The 18178-nt window shown below is 42.5% G+C and overlaps 1 protein-coding gene across 3 annotated transcripts in view; it reads right to left on the bottom strand.

Annotated features, from left to right (window-relative positions):
* LOC122930794 (E3 ubiquitin-protein ligase TTC3-like) overlaps positions 1-18178 on the bottom strand; it is a 176760-nt gene that overhangs the window by 8607 nt on the left and 149975 nt on the right. For all 3 annotated transcript variants that reach the window (XM_044284388.1, XM_044284389.1, XM_044284390.1), the window contains 7 exons: positions 17151-17300; positions 10030-10169; positions 9316-9384; positions 9058-9157; positions 1803-1906; positions 1264-1342; positions 42-143 (listed from right to left, as the gene is read on the bottom strand). In XM_044284388.1, the coding sequence (XP_044140323.1) occupies positions 42-143; positions 1264-1342; positions 1803-1906; positions 9058-9157; positions 9316-9384; positions 10030-10169; positions 17151-17300 (744 nt within the window). The remainder of the gene's footprint in view (positions 1-41; positions 144-1263; positions 1343-1802; positions 1907-9057; positions 9158-9315; positions 9385-10029; positions 10170-17150; positions 17301-18178) is intronic.

The following is an 18178-nucleotide window of genomic DNA, read 5'->3' as shown; positions in this document are numbered from 1 at the left end:
ACGTACATGTATGTCACAACGCACTATATGCATATACTTACAGTGGTGGTAGTTGGCAGGCTCATGACACCAGACACATTCAGTGCAGTAGGACTCAGCTTTGCATTTTTTTTCAAAGCGTGAATTTTTCTATCAAATTCAGACTAGGACAGACAAAGATATAGAAACACATTATAAGTAGATTCATATCAGTATCCAACACACATTTCACAGAGAAGTCCTAAAAGAACCAATTTAAGTTATGGCCAGAAAAGAACAAAGAAATAAAAAAGACACTTCACTATTCCCTAAGCTCTGTCCCAGCACCGGGTGTGATGTGACGTCCATGGTCATGTGCACCTCTGCAGCCATTCACTGGCTTCAGTTGTGACATTTCCCCAAGCGGTAAGTGACCAGAGAGACTCAATGGTGCATGTGACTACGGACATGTAACAGAGGCAGCATGAAGGAAACATTGCCTCTAAAAAACAGAGACGGGGTGCATGGGTGAGCACCTTTTTTTTTTCCTTTATGTGAACCACTTTCTGGGCCATGACTAGATTTGGTTTTGGAGGTAGCACTTCCACAAAATATTTTATTCTCTGACCTGTTAGAAAGGTACATGGTGTAAACTGTAATGAAGGTGATCTTCATGCCAGTGACTGAGTTATAACCTCCCTTCTGATCCTCAGCTGTGTCATGCGACTAGCACTCTGACTCTCCAAATAACACAGCATCTTATGTGTGGACAGGAAGCCAGTTTCTCTGTATATTCCTAAGGAAGCCACAATGTCAGTCCCATAGGAATAAATAGAGAAGGAACTGACCCTCTGTATAATGTCAGTTGGAGAGTGTTGGTCACATGACACATCTGAGGATCAGAAGACAGGTTATAACTAGGGATGAGAGAACAGACTTCTGATAAAACATCCTAAGTAGATTCACATAAAACTTTGTTTCAATACTGTACAGAGTGAGCGCTCCATACAGTATTAGAATGTATTGTTTCCGATGAGCCAAAGTTATTACTTACAACTTCATAAATTGATTTTTACTGTTAATAAAAACATTTTCCAAACTCGTTTTTTTTACAGTATGAAGTTATTACCCTTTGGAGCCAATACTTTCTAATACTGTACAGAGCGCCCGCTGGTCAGAAGATGATTTCCTTCACTACAGTTTACAGAAGGTATCTTTCTAACAAGTCAGACTATAAACATTTTTGTCACAGTGCTCGTTAATGTGAATAATGTTATTACACAAAATAAGTAAAAATTTACTAACCTGTAACTTGTCCATTTCTTTTTTCAGTTTTGACACATAAGTCTCCATAGTACTAATCTTTTCTAATGTTACTGGATTACTGTGAAGAGGAAATGTGTAGAAATATGACATAAATCCGTCATTCTAGACATGGAGTCTACAAGTGTCCACTCCTGTATCTACACACAAGACACTTTTGGGTGCATTCACACATTGCTGTTTTGACACTTTTTCGGTCTATAAACCTCATCAAGAAATCTGCAGTTTGGGGGGGGGGGAACAAGACTAAAGTGTGAATACAGCCTAAAGCCTTATTCCCATGTCAGTGTTTTGGTCAGTGATTTCCATCAATGATTGTGAACCAAAACCCAGAGTGGAGCCCCCACAGACATAAGGAGAAGGGAAAGATCTTCTCCTGTTCTGTGTTTAGAGCCGCACCTTGTTTTGACTCACAATCACTGACCGAACACTGACTTGTGAATAATCCATTAAAATGGAGCTAGGAGGTCTGGAATTACTAGTTAGAATATGGCAAAAGAATTCTAATATAAAAATTGTACCTGTTGGCCGCTGGTTTTAACATTTTGATGCTCTGTTCTGCATTAGAAACTTTCAGTTGGAGTTTTAATAATTCAGCTTGCTTTTGGTTTTCTAAGACCATAACCTACAGAAAGAAAAGAACTGTGAGGAATATGTATTATAATTTATTGGCAGCCCTGATTGTCAGTTGATTCACCTTTGGGCATGTACACAGTCACAGTCAGTGTACATGCAAAATATGTTCCCACCCCCCAGCCATCTGTCAGCTAGCAAGGGAAAAATCCCCAGGCATCCAGGAGGCCCCAGGTGAATAAAGTCACACCTCAGGCAGCCAGTGTGGAGGCAAGCAAATCCTGCAGGAAAACCCCCAGCAGGAGGTCTCAGCCATGGCCCAGGATCAATGATAAACTCCCAGACATGTTGGCACCTACATTTCATAAGGAATTATGAATTGTCCATCCATCCCAGGCATAATTCGGTTATATTTTTGCAATCCTGGGGCAAAGCCGAACATCTACGTAGTCCTGGCTTGAGGCTAGGATGCCCGGGAGGGGAGATATACATATCTCCCCACAGAAACCACATAGAAGCACCATGTTTGGACTCTAATTGTAGCCGGAACCCAGGCGGATCAATTGGGCCCGGAACCACCTTTCTGCGACATTCTGGTCTGGGGCTATGAGCCCTAAGGGGTTTTATGGGTCATTTGCTGCTAGCACCAGAGAAGGAGGGGTGGACCCTACCCATAGGCGGGGAGGGAAGCAGCTGGCTACAGGTCAAAAGCCCATGCAAGCCAGCGGGTGGTGTCTTTTCTGAAGGGAGTCACATCGTGCCAATGTGTCTGGAGAGACTGGGAACCAGCTGACCTCACTGCCTCCACATGACTGCAGCCAAGGACTAATTCCACCATTATAACCCCAAAGAAACTTTCATCTTACCCAGTACCTGCTTTTTGCTCTGCTTTACCCTGTTGTACCTTTATCACCTGTATCTGTAACCTCAGACCACAGTATATATTCTGTGTGTATAGTGTTATATCTAGTGAGCCCTTAAGGCGATTAAATATATAATTTAATATTGTGCTGTCTTGTATCTCGATCACGAATCCCCACGTCCGTGTTTCGGCCTAGTTATAAGCTACCGCGGGTTGGTTTTTCACCCTACATAATCCCGTTAGCGGATCGGGTTTATATCAAACGAGAAGCTGGTGGCAGATTTCCCGGGCTGAGGAGGTGCTGTTTTCACTGCGGCAGTGAAAAAGCTCTCAGCTTGTTGCCTCTCTGTGCCCACGTGGACAGGAGGTGTGTGTAAACTGTACCAAGCTGACCTTACCTGCTCCTCAGGAGGGTGTAACGTCACGCTTTGGTAACCCGCTTAGGTGACGTCAAGCGGGCACGAGGGGTGGTATTAGTCACAAATGGATATTACACAATGCAGCTTTTAATAATGGAAATCAACATGTATCTCATCTCTGATGGGGATCCGACCCGGGGGATCCGATCCGAGGGTCCGACCCGGGGGATCCGATCCGAGGGTCCGACCCGGGGGATCCGATCCGAGGGTCCGACATGGGGGATCCGATCCGAGGGTCCGACATGGGGGATCCGATCCGAGGGTCCGACATGGGGGATCCGATCCGAGGGTCCGATATGGGGGATCTGATCTGAGCGTCCGATATGGGGGATCTGATCTGAGGGTCCGATATGGGGGATCTGATCTGAGGTCCGATGAAAAAACGAGACTTGTGAACTCACCTGTAAAATCTCTCTCGCTTAGTTCATTGGGGGACACAGGACCGTGGGTATAGCTGTTTGCTGCCACTAGGAGGCGACACTAGGCTGAAAACTATTAGCTCCTCCTCTGCCAGCTATACCCCCTCCAGCCTGGAGAGAGCATATCAGTTTGTGCCCTAGCAGTAAGAGAAGCAGAAAGTAAACTGAAACAAAACTAGAACCGCACACCGCCGTAGGACCAAACCAGAACAGAGGTCCCATCCGGCAACCAACTGCCCCTACATGCCGCACTAAGAAAATTGGGTGGGTGCTGTGTCCCCCAATGAACTAAGCGAGAGAGATTTTACAGGCAAGTTCACAAAAATCTTGTTTTTTCGCTCGTATCATTGGGGGACACAGGACCATGGGACGCCCTAAAGCAGTTCATGGGGAGAGAAAACCAGAACCCAGTGGAAAACAACTCCCTCGCGGAAGTTACTACACTTCGGCCCAAAGCAGCATCCGCCGAGGCCAGAGAATGCACCCGGTAAAATTTTGTGAACGTGTGCAAGGAGGACCAAGTCGCAGCCTTACACAATTGAGATGCAGAAGTATGGTGAAGGTGAGCCCAACAAGCCCCGACCGCTCGGGTAGAGTGGGCCGTGATCCCACGGGAAGGTGCCTTGTCCCGGGAGCAGTATGCCTCGGCAATCGCTGACCGAATCCACCTGGCAATCATCACCTTGGAGGCCGCCAATCCCTTGAGAGTACCTTCAGGGACTACAAACAGAGTCCGTACGCAGAAAAGAACCAGAAACTGACAGGTAGATCCTCAAAGCCCGCATGACATCAAATCGATGGAGTTCGCACCATCTCAGATGAGAAAGGCTGCGGGCAGAACGAGTGGAGAACAATGTCCTCGTTGACATGAAAGGCCGACACCACTTTCGGCTAAAAAGAAGGCACTGGCGGAGCACCACTTTATCTAGGTGAAACACCAGAATGAATTCCTTGCAAGAAAGGGCTGCCAGCTCCGAAACTCTCCTGATAAACGTGACGGCCACCAAAAGGGCCACTTTCCAGGAGAGCAAGCGAAGAGAGACCACACTCAAAGGCTCGAATGGAGCGGCCTAGAGAGAGAGCTCAGGACCAGGTTCAAGTCCCAAGAATGCAATGGGGGACGATAAGGTGGCACTGTGTGAGCCACCCCCTGCAGGAATGTCTTAACGGGGCTTAACCCAACCAGGGAACGTTGGAAAAACATGGACAGGGCTGAGACCTGTCCCTTCAAAGAACTAAGCGCGAGTCCAAGTACCAATCCGGATTGAAGAAATGCCAGAATAGTAGGAAGGGAGAACCATCTAGGAGGGAGACCGCGTTCTTCCTTACAGAAACTCAGGAAGGACCTTCCAAGTTCTGTAAAAGATTTTGAACGACGTGGGCTTTCTGGCCATAATCATCGTACAAATGACCGTATAAGAGAAACCTCTCCGCCTTAGAAGGAAGTTTTGTCAAAACGTAGCGTATCTAAACTCTGGTGGAAGACCAGACCCTGTGAGAGAAGATCGGCCCTGAGCGGAAGGGGCCACTGTGTGTCCCCTAGAAGAAAAATTAAGTTGGTGTACCACTCTAGGCGAGGCCAGTCCAGGGTGATCAGGATCGTCCGGATGCCCTCCATCCTGATTATGCACAGAATCCGAGGCAGTAGAGAAAGAGGTGGGAAGACGTACAGGAAAGAAAAGCTGTCCCACGGCGCCACAAGGAGGTCTACGCTGTACGCCTTGGGGTCTCTTGCGCGAACACCTCCGGATGGAGGGACCACTCCCCCATGTCCACCGTCGTCCGGCTGAGAAAATCCGCCGTCAAATTGGGAAAGGGTGGATTGGGATATCTTAGGTCCTTCACTGGCGCGTGCCCAATCTGGTTCCACACTGACAGATTGGTCCTTTACTTCTGTGGGCTGGAGAGGGGGGGGGGGGGGGGTTGGGCCTGCCTGGGTGCATGGCATGCCGAGCTGAGAGAGTCAGCCTGTCCACGAGGGAATTTAACCTTGCAAGTAGTGCTAGCATAGTAGGTGGCCCTGCGGGGAAGTACTGATTGGGTCAGACATGGTGCGCTGATAGTGCTCAATGCTGGAGGGGGTAGCTATATTCCTACCAGAATGTCTGGCGAATCCAGGTCCTGTGTTCCCCGACAGAGCTGCAGAGATCGGCGGAAGGAAGGAACATACTGTCGCAGTGGGAAACCCTTCAAGGAACTAAGCGCGAAACACTTAACCCCCGCATGACCAGGCGGCCGCCATTCGCGCCGCCGCTGAGGTAGTGGTATCGCTACCTCCTCTGCGATGCCGCTGTCCAAATCTGGGACCAGGCAGAGGGTTGAGACTGGAGAGGGAGGTGGGAGAGATATACTCACCTGCCTTCATCTGTGTTCTTCACCCTTCCATTTTAAACCAGCAGGGCCACCTCTATAGTCGCTGGCACAGAAGTGGCATGGGACTGGTGAGGGAAGGGCTTGGAGAACAGGTGGCCCTTGCAGGAAGCAGGGGAGCGAGGCTGCCCCGGTCCACCTTTTCTTCTTGGGGGAGGCAGGGTGGTTGGACAACCGACACCGGCCAGCCTCCACAGGTAAACAGAGAGGGAATGCTAAGCAGGGAGGTCTGCTTCCTACGACACTAAGCTAAAAACTGATATGCTCTCTCCAGGCTGGAGGGGGTATAGCTGGCAGGGGAGGAGCTAACAGTTTTCAGCCTAGTGTCGCCACCTAGTGGCAGCAAACAGCTATACCCACGGTCCTGTGTCCCCCAATGATACGAGCGAGAAATATATTTGTCTCATTTTCTTCCTCTAAAACTTAGGTGCGTCTTATAAGGTGCATTGTATATGTTTTAAATAATATACAAACATGAATGTTAAATGAGGCCATGTTATCAGTAAGCAATATATTCAGGTCTGAAGGACAAGAACAACAAAGTAATCAAAAGAGCAAATAAACAATACAAGAACATTAGGACCACTGCAAATAAAATCCAAGTTCGGCTATTTTATATGGTGTTGCAAAAAGGGGATGACAAGGGGAATTGCTACCAAAGGATACAAGGCCACAAGGGATCCCCATCATCTAAAGAGAAACATAGTATGTTGAAAGGGTGGAATGGTAAGAGGATATCCATGGTTGCCACACCCACGCAACAACATCCACTCCATCACTAACGGCAGCCATCTTTTTAAAGACAGCCATTTTATCCATCCTAGTTGCAACTGCCACAATGGGTCTTAAGCACCGACTGTAGGTGATTTATGTAATGTAGTGCCCAAAATATCAGTCAAGATAGAGCAGATGGAGTTCTAGAAAGCACACACAATGGGGAAGGCCCACCAAGTGTGGACCATGGAACCCACCACAGCACAGCTGTGAGACTGATGGATAGATATACGATGTAAGCACTCCGGGACATATTATGGTCTATCGAAAACATTACGAGAAGTTTCGATTAGATTAACCTGCCAGCTATTTTTATGGTTTCACAGCAGGACTAGCCACTGCGACACAGGCATCTACTGCCATCTAAGCATAAAGGGCAGCTTGCTCCTCTAAAGGTAAAGTCAACCAATTATAAACATAGGAGACCAAAAGCTTTCTTCGGATAAAGGATAGTACAAAGAGTTCAAGAGGGGAATAAGTAGTATCAGCTACACACCTAACCCTTCTCTCCTAAAAATAAATAATCTGTGATCATTGGTACACTTCCCGAGGGGTAGGTGAGTATTTTTAAATTGAGAAATGGTAAGCAATGTAGCCCTCTCTAGAACATTATGTAGACTAGGGAAGAGCAAACCTCTGTTTTCAAGTTCGGCGTAAAAGATTCTAAGAATCCCGTTATGAATTCGGCTACCATGGACCATAACATTTGGTTCGTGGAAGCAAAATCTATAACTGAATTCTTAGATCACCCGAACCGTGTACGCAGATTTTGAGAACAGAAGTTCAAGACACGTCAGGGACTGTCAACTCCACCAGGAGAAGGAGAGGCTGTTCATACCAGGTGGGAAAGCAGGATTATGTAAAAGGTGAGTTAAAGGGACAAGTCTCAACTGCATTTTAAATGTAAATCCTACCGCTTTCCACAATTAACAAAAAGAATAAAAAAAGAGTGAAGAGACTTAGTCTCAGCTGGAATAGGCTCTGGGGACCAAATGATCACTGCTAAAGAGATAGGAGCCAAAAAGTCAGACTCCAGTTTGACCCAACTAGGTGCCCCGGCGGTGAGATTAAATGAAAGTAGTTTGGCGAATCGTGCAGCCCTATAGTATTTAAAGAAATCAGATCGAGTCCTTCTGTCAGTTTGTGAAGATCAGGTGCTTATTATAAAGTCAAAAATATGATAAACTGGTTGTACAGGGTTAGGGTACATTCACACGACCGTAGTGTGTTGTGGACCCACCCGGCACCCCTATAGAAATGCCTATTCTTGTCCGCAAGCTGCGGACAAGAATAGGACATGTTCTATCTTTTGCGGAGCTGCAGACCCGAAGATCGGGGCCGCGCTCCGCAAATGCGGATGCAGACAGCACACTGTGTCCTGTCCGCATCCATTCCGTCCCCATAGAAAATGAACGGGTCCGCACCCGTTCCGCAAAATTGTGGAACGGACGCGAACCCATTTGCAGTCGTGTGAATGTACCCTTAGAAAAACAGACGGCTTACTGTCCAAAAACAGCAACAGTCCATGGTGTCCTCTCCTATAAGCCTGCAAGTCTCTCTCTTTAAATCCCAACTGCCATACACACAGTTGTATTCCAGGTTTCCATAACAACCCAGCCATTTTTCTTCACCGCTTTAGGCTAGGGTTACAGGACGACAATAAGTTGCACGACACATGGGGCACAACTACGCTGCTACATGCATCCATCTTGGATGGATTTTTTGCGACTGTCGTGTCGCAGTGCGACACCATAGCCTATCATTATAAAAGTTATTGAGACAAAATGTTGCGTGACACATCTAGTCGTGTAGCCCTAGCATTAAAGGGGCAGGGGGCTGTAGAGGTCACTGTTAAAGGGGCAGGGGCCACTGCTGTGAGGTCGGTCACTGTTAAGGCAGCGGGGTACTGTGGAGGTAACTGTTAAGGGGGTGTGCCCCTGAGGAGGTCACTGTCAAGAGAGTGGGGTGCTGCGAAACTCACTGTTAAAGTGGCGGGGCACTGTGGAGTTCACTGTTAAAGGGGCGGTGTACTGAAGAGGTCACTGTTATGGGGGATACTGTCGATATCTTTTAACGACACAAACATTAAGTGAAATAGATAAAATATACCCGTGCGTGAGAAATATACCACTGTGATCTTAGGAGTCTACATCTTATGTACTAGAAGTAATATATTTGTACCAGGTAAACTGGGGTTTAACCTACTGTCCAGGATTTACTTTGCACAACCCTTCAAATGCAATAGTTGTGTAACAGAGGAAGATAGAATTTATAAATCTAATGATAAAAAGAGGGATAAATGTGGGGGAGATTTGCCCCCAGTACCTCCTGCACACGCCCTGTACATAATGATCCTTACCTCGGCCATGGCAACCCTTTGTGCAGCAGCCTCTCTTTCTGCCTCGCTCTTAGATATCTGACTTTCCAACTTTGCCTTTTCATTTTCGAATTTACTGCAACTGTGAGGGAGAAAACAAAGTTTGATTTCCTAAAGTGGTTGACGTCTCTCTCTCTGCGGATCTACAGTGACAACCGCACGCAGCACGTGTCTAAGCACAGAACCACCTTGTGTGCCCAACGTCAATGCTTTAAATCCTGAGCATCCTAATATACTTACTGGGTCTTTGCGAAGTCCTTTATGTAGATTTCATACTGCTTTTTCTTCTCTACTATACCCTTTGAATATCTGTAATCATTTAGTACAGAAAGAAGAAAGTGTAAATACCAGAGGGGAGTAAAAAAATAAATCATAAAACAACTAAACCAATCTTCAACCACAGGCAGAATGTCTCACGCTTTATAAGAAATCTTTATTTCCCCCCTCCCCACAAAGGGGTTGTGCCGAATTTTAAACGTTATTGCCATCCACTTGTTAGAAACCCTGAAGCAGGTAAATGTGAACAGAGCTCCAGTGAGAACTTGAAGTGTGGACAGCTATTAAGAGTTTGTGCCAAGATTAAAAGGGTTTGTGCTCTGACAAATACTCTACATTTTTCAAACCAGCACGCAGATGTGAATACTTTTATAATTACATGTAATAAAAAATTTAGTATAGGCACTGAACTATTCAATAAAATGTATCTCTATAGCGCCGCCTGCTGTTTCTTCTTTTCCTTATAGCTTGTCCACCAGAGGTGGTTGCATAGTTTAAATGATCAACCTTTACCAGCTCTGTAGAGGAAAAGAGCTGCAGCAGAAAGGACAGGTTGGTTTTCAACCAGATCCCAGACGGAAATCCATCAGTTTGCCAGTATTTTTCACAACAGGAGTAGCGCTGCAGACCACGCTATGCCGGTTTATTACTATAAAGCCGATCCAGCGAGTCACCCACCGATCATTGCTTTCTGTCAGTGTTTTAATGTTACTCTTCAGAGCCTTCAGCTTGTCCTGATTTTCTTTTCTCTCCTGCAGCCATTTTTTGGTCTCATTTTCGTATTCCTGTTGAAGCCAGACCAGTTCTTTCTTTGCGATCTGCAGAGGAAGGGAAGGATATCACATCTTTATTCAGAGATGCAAAGAAACTAAAGAAAAAGTTTATCCATTATGTGTGGTTATGAAAGTCCTGGGACAGCCCCTTAAAAAGGGGATCTTTCACCATTATATCCTGTAATACATGAGTAGTACTGCAGATAAGGAGTCCAGATTGCTACTCTCTATATTCCTATAGTCCTCTGTTGTCAGCGTTTAAAGCTGCGCTGTAATACACTGTCAGGACCGCTGTGCATGTGCACAGGAGTCCTCTCCATTACCTTAGCAAACCAGTCCCAAGCGGGGAAAGGGGGAAGCAGCAGGAACATAAAATTGAGATTGGATTCCTTATGTGCATTACTGCAGGTAACAGTCCAGAATCGTGGGGATAGATTTCATTTAAAGGAAGTCTGTCAGCAGGAAATCCAATGGTACAGCTGGCACAATGCTCTGTAGGGCTAGCTCAGGTGAATGTAATAATAACTTTCACTTACTGATCCTTTGCTTGATTTGGGCCAAACAGACATTTAAATCCACATGCAAAGGCAGGCCCCTGACACTGTCCACCTTGGCTCCTCCTGCCTGCCCCTCCCTCTCCTTGATTGACAGGTCCAGGTTCCTGAATAGTCATCTCCCCTGGACCGGTCTAAATGCTAAATTAGGGCCCACATCACAAAGGAAAGGTCTCACCCTGACAAAAGTGGCGTATATAGATATATAACGCATAATAGAGAAGCTGGACCTGTGGTGATCAGCTCTTCACTGTGCATCATGAGGCACCCCATTAATCCATGTGTACAAACCTGAAGATATACTCTGTTGGCTCTAAACTATGATCATCTCTTCATCCACCAGACATCAGTAGTTTATCAATGATGCAAATTATTTGAGGATTTCCACCCAAAACTGCTAGCGCAGCCATAATGATGCTACTTTTGAACTATTGTCATAATTGCTAATAAGCTATCAGTTTGCTATAAGCAGAACACAAGAAATAAATTCAGAACATAGTCCTACCACTTTTACGCTAGTCAGACCACACATGGAGTACTGTGTACAGTTCTGGGCTCCTGTGAACAAGGCAGACATAGCAGAGCTGGAGAGGGTTAGGGGGAGGGCAACTAAAGTAATAACTGGAATGGGGCAATGACAGTACCCTGAAAGATTATCAACATTAAGGTTATTAATTTTAGAAATAAAACGACTGAAGGGAGATCTAATTACTATGTATAAATATATCAGGGGTCAGTACAGAGATCTCTCCCATTGTCTATTTATCCCCAGGACTGTGACGAGGGGACATCCTCTGCGTCTGGAGGAAAGAAGGTTTGTACACAAACATAGAAGAGGATTCTTTATGGTAAGAGCAGTGAGACTATGGAGCTCTCTGCCTGAGGAGGTGGTGATGGTGAGTACAATAAAGGAATTCAAGAGGGGCCTGGATGTATTTCTGGAGTGTAATAATATTACAGGTATAAAATAATCAGCAGGCACTCACCATCTGAATTTCCCATATATAACACACATACTGAATGATATAATAAAATATTATAGATAAAATATTATGGATGTTAGTACAATATATCTTAAACTTTAGACAGTATACGAATAGAATTAATAACCATATAACCAATTGCAAATGAATAAATATCCAATATGAAAGAATCAATTTTAAAAAACGAATAAAAAAAAAAAAAAAAAAATAAATCGGATAAAAGTTGAATAAAAGTTTGGATCTAAAAATCAGAAAAGTATCACCTAGGATTATTTTGATGGATTTTTTTTTCAAATAATATTCGAATGCAATTTCGAATGTCCACTAGGTGTGCTTGACTATTTATCCTGGTTGACAATCCAATACAAAGTTCGTTGCAGAATGTGCACAATTCTAGTGTATAGTCAACTAAATTTCGATCGGTCTTTTATCGCAAATGTCCTTGATTTATGCCCTGAAGTGTCTGTTGTGCTCAATAGGACACTAAGGCTGTGCAGTTATATGAATGGGTGACTTTCGAATTAATGATTCGATATATCTTGCATAGGATTTAAATAGTCAATTGTTCTTATACAATTTGATTGCGCTTACTGTAGAGGCGTCCCTCTCACAGTTAAGCTACTCACCCAGACCCAGAATTCTTGTCTTTTCTTTCGTATGATGTGGTTATGGCGCTCAGCTGTCGGCGTCCCACGTGGTAATAGATACGTTTTGAGAAAAAGACAAAGTTGTTAATTGTCTTGCATGAATCTTGCTTTTTCGGATCTGTACTTCTTAATCCTGCAGGATAATTTGATTAGTAGTTTGGTTCCTTTAGTCCGCCAGACGCGTTTCGAGGTGACCACCTCTTCCTCAGTGGCTTAAAATGGAAACCAAACTATTTTTCTCTTTATATATAGCGTCCATGGCTGCAACCAAGACCTGGATTTTCGGGATATTGGAAAATCTGGTAGGAATATGTCTTTTTATACATATAAAAGATGGATTGTCAGGTATATAATGTATAACTTAAAATGACTTAACTTTATAATCATTAATTGTCTAAGAGAGAGAAGGAAAATAAGAATAGCCAAAAAAACGCATGTGTTTTTATTACGTTTTTCTTGCAGTTTTTCTTCAAATTGCGTTTTTTGGCTTATTAAGTTCCTAGATATGTAATGTCTTCCTTTCATATATTTCTCTTGTTTTTCATATAAATTATATCATGCATAGCTTAAACACCATTCAACTCTATATTTAATAGTTATGTCAATGAGAATAACAAAAATAATCAAAAAACGCACATGCGATTATAATGCGTTTTTCCTGCAAGTTGCCTTCTTGGGTTATTCCTTTCCTAAATGTACATTGGCCCTATTCTATGTATTGTTGCATTGTTTTATATACAAAATATACATAAAATATACGATATATGGTCAAAGTAGCCTCCAACTTTGTACTCAATGATTATTTCAAAGGATGGAATAGAGACAGCCAAAAAACGCATATGCGTTTGTGATGCGTTTTTTCTCCAAATTGTGTTTTTGGGCTCATCTCACTAAGTCATATGCTGTCTCCATTCCATACATTTCTACATAACTCTATATATTCCTAATGATTACATATCAACTAAATAAATTGACATTCATCAAATTCAATAACATGGTCATTTTCTATATTCCATAATAAGTAATTAAAACATAAATAAATAGGTAAATACTTAAAATTTTTATTGTTTGTTAGTTAAAAAATAATAAAAATTTAAATTAGTTGTTTATATGATGTGTTATAAATCTTTAAAGGGAACCTGTCACCAGGATTTTGTGTATAGAGCTGGGGACATGGGTTGCTAGATGGCCGCTAGCACATCCGCAATATCCAGTCCCCATAGCTCTGTGTGCTTTTATTGTGTAAAAAAACAGATTTGATACATATGCAAATTAACCTGAGATGAGTCCTGTCCCCGACTCATCTCACATACAGGACTCATCTCAGGTTAATTTGCATATGTATCAAATCGGTTTTTTAACACAAAAAGCACACAGAGCTATGGGGACTGGGTATTGCGGATGTGCTAGCGGCCATCTAGCAACCCATGTCATCAGCTCTATACCCAAAATCCCGGTGACAGGTTCCCTTTAAAAACAATTTGTATTGCGAAAAATTGCTTTCTGCATATTTTCTGTATTGTTGTGCTGACAAAGGAAAGTGTGCCTTCCCCCGAGGGAGAGTCGTGGTGCCAATTCCAAAGACTAAAACTAAATTGTACAAAACAAGAAGATTTCGAAAAAGAAGCAGAAGAAATAATTTATGATTAAACAATATCCAGTAGATATATTAGACAAGTCATTGAAGAAAGTGCAAAACATGACAAGAGACACCTTCTTCCAAGCTAAACCAAATGACGTAAATACAACACAACAGGAAGATTCAATCAGAATCATATTACCATATAATACCCAACAAACAAATAGCAAAGATCATTAATAAACATTGGCATCACATACTCATAGATAAAACAATAGGACCATCACTAACAGAAAAAACACAAATAACTTATACTAAAGCATCTAATTTATCATTGAAAATTGCTCCAACTGTACAAAATAATAGAAAACAAGTCGATGATACAGGGTTGGCATACCTTGAAAGGTTTTTTTCGCTGTGGGCGTTGCAATAATTGCAAAACAATCAAGTTCCCTAAAAAAACTACCAAAGTTCAATCATACAATAGTACATTTACACGGGAAATTAAAGATCCTTTAACATGTAATACAATTAGTGTAATCTACATAGTGGAATGCCCGTGTAAAAAACAGTACGTGGGGAGAACAAAAAGGAGTTTAAAGACAAAGGATTTCTGAACACATAGCGAACATAAAAAAAGGATATGAAAAACACCCCCTGTCAATGCATAAATAATATATACACAATAAAGACCCAAGTGGAATCACATTTGCAGCCCTAGAAAAAATGTAAACTAATTAGAGAGGGGGAGATCATATTTCGAAAATGTCCCGGAAAGAGTCACGATCTATTTATGATTTGAACTCAATAAGACCAGGAGGTCTAAATTCAGAGTTCGAAATATGGTGCTTCATATAGCGGGTGGGCCTTTCCCTGATGGAGAGTCGTGTGTCAGGCTGTCTTTTAGCACCACGACTCTCCCTCGGGGGAAGGCACACTTTACTTTGTCAGCACAACGATACAGAAAATATGCAGAAAACAATTTTTCGCAATACAAATAGTTTTTAAAGATTTATAACACATCATATAAACAACTAATTTAAGTTTAATAATTTTTTAACTAAAACAATTAAATTTTTAAGTATTTACCTGTTTATGTTTTAATTACCTATTATGGAATATAGAAAATGACCATGTTATTGAATTTGATGAATGTCAATTTAATTAGGTGATATGTAATCATTAGGAATATATAGAGTTATGTAGAAATGTATGGAATGGAGACAGCATATGACTTAGTGAGATGAGCCAAAAAACTGTTTGGAGAAAAAACGCATCACAAACGCATATGCGTTTTTTGGCTGTCTCTATTCCATCCTTTGAAATAATCATTGAGTACAAAGTTGGAGGCTACTTTGACCATATATCGTATATTTTGTATATAAAACAATGTAACAATATATAGAATAGGGCCAATGTTCATTTAGGAAAGGAATAACCCAAGAAAGGCAACTTGCAGAAAAAACGCATTATAATCGCATGTGCGTTTTTTGGTTATTTTTGTTATTCTCATTGACATAACTATTGAATATAGAGTTGAACGGTGTTTAAGCTATGCATGATATAATTTTTACGAAAAACAAGAGAGAAATACATGAAAGTTAGACATTACATATTTAGGAACTTAATAAGCCAAAAAAACAGATTTTCCAATATCCCGAAAATCCAGGTCTTGGTTGCAGCCATGGACACTATATAAAAAGCGAAAAATAGTTTGGTTTCCATTTTTTTTTTAAGCCACTGAGGAAGAGGTGAGGTCACCTCGAAACGCTTCTGGCGGACTAAAGGAACCAAACTACTAATCAAATTATCCTGCAGGATTAAGAAGTACAGATCCGAAAAAGCAAAATTCATGCAAGACAATTAACAACTTTGTCTTTTTCTCAAAACGTATCTATTACCACGTGGGACGCCGACAGCTGAGCGCCATAACCACATCATACGAAAGAAAAGACAAGAATTCTGGGTCTGGGTGAGTAGCTTAACTGTGAGAGGGACGCCTCTACAGTAAGCGCAATCGAATTTTATAAGAACAATTGACTATTTAAATCCTATGCAAGATATATTGAATCATTAATTCGAAAGTCACCCATTCATATAACTGCACAGCCTTAGTGTCCTATTGAGCACAACAGACACTTCAGAGCATAAATCAAGGACATTTGCGATAAAAGACCGATCGAAATTTGGTCGACTATACACTAGAATTGTGCACATTCTGCAACGAACTTTGTATTGGATTGTCAACCAGGATAAATAGTCAAGCACACCTAGTGGACATTAGAAATTGCATTCGAATATTATTCGAAAAAAATTCCATCAAAATAATCCTAGGTGATACTTTTCTGATTTTCAGATCCAAACTTTTATCCGATTTTTTTATTCGTTTTTTAAAATGTATTCTATCATATTGGATATTTATTCATTTGCAATTGGTTATTAATTCTATTCGTATACTGTGTGTAAAGTTCAAGATATATTGTACTAACATCCATAATATTTTATCTATAATATTTTATTATATCATTCAGTATGTGTGTTATATATGGGAAATTCAGATGGTGAGTGCCTGCTGATTATTTTAAACTTGTTTAAATTAAGAGAGTAGGTGAATCACTTGCAGCAGGGCACCATTACCACAGTGACAAGTGGAGTGAGCCACTATAACCTACAACCTAATAATATTACAGGCTATAGCTACTAGAGAGGGGTCGTGGATTCAGGGAGTTATTCTGATTGCCTGATTGGAGTCGGGAAGTTTTTTTTTATTCCCCTAAAATGGGGAAAATTGGCTTCTACCTCAGTTTTTTTTTTTTTGCCTTCCTCTAGATCAACTTGCAGGATGACAGGCCGAACTGGATGGACAAATGTCTTTTTTCGGCCTTATGTACTATGTTACTATGTTTAAGTGACTACCCAGAAGGCTGCACTCCCTGTTACCTGCACCTTATTAGAAACATGCTAAAATCTCTTCTTTAAAGTGGTTTTCCAGCGCCTACTGAATGTAAGGCATGTAGGTGTACGGAGCTATATCAACCATAAAGAGTCTACGGCGAATGCCCAAGTACCGAGACCCAAGTCAAGTGGTTTGATTGGCAAGGGTGCAGAGAGTCGGACCCCCACTAATGAAGTATATAATAGGTATCCTTTGCAGGGGCAACTACTGTGGTGCATGTGTGTATTCTTACTTCAGCCGGCACAGGAGTCACCAATTATCAGCCGGCACCTCCACAATTAAAAATGATGCACAAAACAACAAATACCTTATTGCTTTCTACTGTGTTTTTAATCTGCTCTTGCAGGTCCGCTATTTCTTCCAGGTATCGTTTATGCAAGTTTTCATATTTTTCAGTTGCCTCTAGCAGCTGGTCCTTAAGCACTGTATGTTCTTTTTCCATACGCAAAATATCCCCCTGAAATACAAGGTGCATCATTCAACAACTGATACATGGTAAGGACTCATGCGCAGGACCACGTGCCGCCTTGCCATGCACAGGAACCATACGCGTGGCCGGCGTCTGTACCACAAAAAAAGTATTGCATGCACTACTTTTTGGAGTCCGGAGGCACGGATAAAAAAACTATTCCAATCCGCACCATATCATCCGGATTGCAGACCCATTCAAGTGAATACGTGATCCTGTGCGCACGCGGCCGTTGCCTGTATTTTGCAGACCTGCTGTTTGAGGGCCACAATACGGACACGGCTGAGCAACAGCCACGTGCATCAATCCTCTGGAGTCCGAGTCAATTTTGGGTACCTGGAGTCGGAAAAAAATGAACCAACTCCGACTAGATTTAAATTGGAATAAAAAAAATAAAAAAAGCAAGTTTAAATGTCCCAATTCACAAAAAGTTATAATTAATTACCGTATTTTTCGCCCTATAAGACGCACCTAGGTTTTTGAGGAGGAAAATAAGAAAAAAAAAATTTTGTACCAAAAAGTGTGCTTTTGGTGGGTTTTGACTAATGGTGGTCTGTGGGTGGCACTGTTATAGGGGCACCTGTGGGTGGCACTGTTATGGGGGCATCTGTGGGTGGCACTGTTATGGGGGATCATTGTGGGGACATCTGTGGATGACACATATATAGCATCTTATCTTATGTGTCATCCACAGATCCCCCCATAACAGTGTCCCCGTTTAGTGAATGGGGGCCGGCATCTGTTTTTGTAATGGCAGCGGGGCCCGGTGCCTGCTACATTCCTAAAGTGGGCGGAGCAGGCGGGTGACGTAGTGAGCTGCACTACGAGTGCCCACCCGGCCTCCTGACTGCCAAGAAGTTAGCAGT

This window comes from Bufo gargarizans, chromosome 3 (assembly GCF_014858855.1).
Source record: "Bufo gargarizans isolate SCDJY-AF-19 chromosome 3, ASM1485885v1, whole genome shotgun sequence".
Classification (NCBI taxonomy): domain Eukaryota; kingdom Metazoa; phylum Chordata; class Amphibia; order Anura; family Bufonidae; genus Bufo; species Bufo gargarizans.
The sequence above is the reverse complement of the archived record's forward strand: the minus strand, read 5'-3'. Positions and strand labels throughout refer to the sequence as shown.